The sequence below is a fragment of the Antedon mediterranea genome, chromosome 4 (genome assembly GCF_964355755.1).
Source record: "Antedon mediterranea chromosome 4, ecAntMedi1.1, whole genome shotgun sequence".
Taxonomy (NCBI): Eukaryota; Metazoa; Echinodermata; class Crinoidea; order Comatulida; family Antedonidae; genus Antedon; species Antedon mediterranea.
The window spans coordinates 14,144,969-14,147,978 of record NC_092673.1 but is presented as its reverse complement, the minus strand read 5'-3'; the positions used below and the strand labels follow the sequence as shown (position 1 = coordinate 14,147,978).

Below are 3,010 nucleotides of genomic sequence, written 5' to 3'. Positions count from 1 at the left end.
AATTTGCATCGCTCCTCTATGGGCCAAATATGTGGTTTTGCGGCTGGACTCTTCTTGGCCAACACCCTTAAAATAGACCTCTACGACCACCCCTGCCTGTTAAAATTGCATGTTGCAAATCTAGCCAAAATACAATCGATTTTAAATAGCTTGGATCAGCTCTGTATTTGTTTTGCATTGGGAAATCTGTAACATTCACAACAAATATAGTTTTTACTAAAAAAAAAATCATGTCATTCAAATTTTGTTAATATAAATTTATTTATGTATAAGTTTCTAGCCACAGTACAATTGAGTTTAGATGAGCTCAGCTCTACCTTTTGTTTGAAGGCTCTGTGTTTACTGTACGTTATTAATATAGCTATCATAACAATTTGAGTTCTTACACCAAAAAACTGTTAAAAATCATGTTACTGTATTTATTTAAATAAACACCTGAGAATTGTTATGAGTGCAAAGCACTATCCAATTGTATGCTACACCTCAAACAATATAAATTATAATATAAAATAAAACTAAACAATAGATTAAAGCAACAACAACAAATTTATTTACAGTTAAAATGTTTCATGTGTACAGAAAAAAGCTGCTTAATATAACATTGGAGAGCTGTCGCAAGTATGATGATAATGATGATAACTTTATTTCGTCCACATAGGAAAATATTTTGAGTGCTTTTCACAAAATTGTACAAAAATTTATAAAAACGTTTCATATAAAAAAAATTAATTACAATATTTAAAAACACTATATATTATTTAACAATGTACAAGTATGAACATAAGACTACAATTAACTAAATAAAAAATAAAAAGCTGCAATACATCAAAAATTTCAAAAATTATGCAAAATCATTTAACAGTCTAATAGAATACGGAACAAAAGAATTAAAATATCGCATAACCCTACTATTGCACGATCTCAGCACATTTAGTCTTTTTGATCTTTAAAGGGTGGTTTGAGTCGTCGCATATTTTCATAGCCTTATTTCTTATGATTTTGTTGCAAAGGTCATCCAAATTATGTCTAGATCCTGTGATCCTACCTACTTTATTTAATATTCGTTGTAATCTGGTTTTTTCTTCTGTTCTACATCCACAGAACCAGGCAACACAACAGAAAGTGAGCACACTCTCAACAATCGAAGAGTAAAATAAATTTAATACAGTTCTATCTACCCCATAATTTCTCAGTTTTCTGAGAAAGAACAGTCGTGTATTTCCTTTTTTTATAGTATTTTTACAGTGTTTCTCCCAGCTAAATTTGTTATCAACAGTCACACCTAGGTATTTGTAGCTTTCAACAGATTCAATTTCCTGATTATTAATTTTTAGGGGAGCCAGAGCAGTACATTTTTTTCGAAAATCAATTATTACTTCTTTGGTTTTCTTTTCGTTTAGTAAGAGGCAATTTGCCTTACAAGTATGTTGAAAATAATAAAGAATGTTCTTTTGGAATATCTTACCATACACAGAGACAATTATTATAATAAATATTAGAAAAACTAACTCTCTCGTCCATAGAAAGTAAATTTAAATTACCCATTGCACAAAGTTGTATTTGTGCTACAGTAGTATTATATTTTTTCAAAAAAGAAAACCAGACTCTAGTGGTCCTACGGAAACCGGTGAAAAGTCTCATTAGAATCAATGTTTGTTAATTTCTAGGGTTGTTTACTATCACTGATCGGAGATAGTTACTAAATGGTTGTTTAGGGGTTTACATCATGCCTTCCACTATATGAACTAAATTGACATAAATGTCTATACATTGGTCAACATCTGCTTTATTAGCACCTAGTGCATATGATTTAATAAATTGTTCTTGGTTGTTGGTTAATGGCAATTGTATATATGGAACAACAATCTGTTCATTATTGTTGTCATCAACAGCTTGTGGCCCATCTTCATCAATTCCATTGTGAATTAGATCTTGATATTCTTCAGGATTGGTAAATGCATAAGCATTTAATCCCATATGCCAAAGTTGATTCGGTGAAAGATTATGTTCGCTACTCATGGGATTGTCATTCCAATTGCCTTCCATCTCTCTTAATGAATCATTAATGAGACTTAAAAATACCGAATGAAGGCAATAAATATGAATCTGGTTTAAGGGATCAAGAATTCCCAAATTTTCCATGTAGTTAAATATACCTTGAAATTGTTTAACAACAGTTTGTTTGACATCCAGCCACAGCCTTTCAATTCTTTGATTGTGAACTGATGAACCTGTTATATGGCTGCCACGATTTAAGCCTCTATTGCTTAACATAAAGCGAGCCACCAATACATTCTCGCCTCCTTTATCAGATCTGACTCGTGATGGTAAACCATGCTGTCCAACAGCTTCTTGAAATAGCTGAAGAACACTCACTGCTTTGTTATTTGTGCAACATCTAAGATAAACAATCTTGCGTGAATATCCATCAATGCCTCCTAATATGACAAAGTTCCAGCAAATTAACTTATGATGGCCATCGATGTGCCTGTAAAACAAAACAAATTGGCTACTCTCTTGAATCATGCATAATAAAATTTTTGTACTGACGTACATTGTTAATGTTGCATATGTATATTTTCTTATCAATTATATGTACAGTACCTCAACAATAATTCATGCAAATAAGTATTATGGGCAACTTATTATTCACATCTTAAAAAAGTTCATACTTTTTTTTTAATCTGCTAAATATACTGTATTTATTATTGTTAGTAAAAACATCTACCGTATACTGTAATCCTTACCATAAACTATTTGGACTTGCAACATTGTAAACTGTTCTTATAACAGATCTGGTTCGCCTTAATGATCTATTGATTGGGTCAACCTCCATTATAGCATCCCGAATTAGACTTCTCTGAACATGTACTGTATACGCCTTCTTCTTAATCCACCAATAATTAATTTTTCTCCAGCATCAGGCAATAAAATCAATATTCTTCATTTAAAAGCTGATCTCTTGAAATATTTGAATAGTAGTTTCTAGTAGAGTTAGGCTGGGAAACGG

General features: G+C 31.5%; 1 protein-coding gene across 1 annotated transcript; it reads right to left on the bottom strand.

Moving 5' to 3' along the window:
* Positions 1–1,451: 1,451 nt before the first annotated feature.
* Positions 1,452–3,010, bottom strand: LOC140046719 (uncharacterized). The gene is made up of 2 exons (XM_072091422.1): positions 2,748–3,010; positions 1,452–2,488 (listed from the first exon to the last, which is right to left on the bottom strand). Exons 1-2 carry the CDS (start codon positions 2,834–2,836, stop codon positions 1,720–1,722), a joined length of 858 nt encoding a protein of 285 aa, XP_071947523.1. The 5' UTR covers positions 2,837–3,010; the 3' UTR covers positions 1,452–1,719.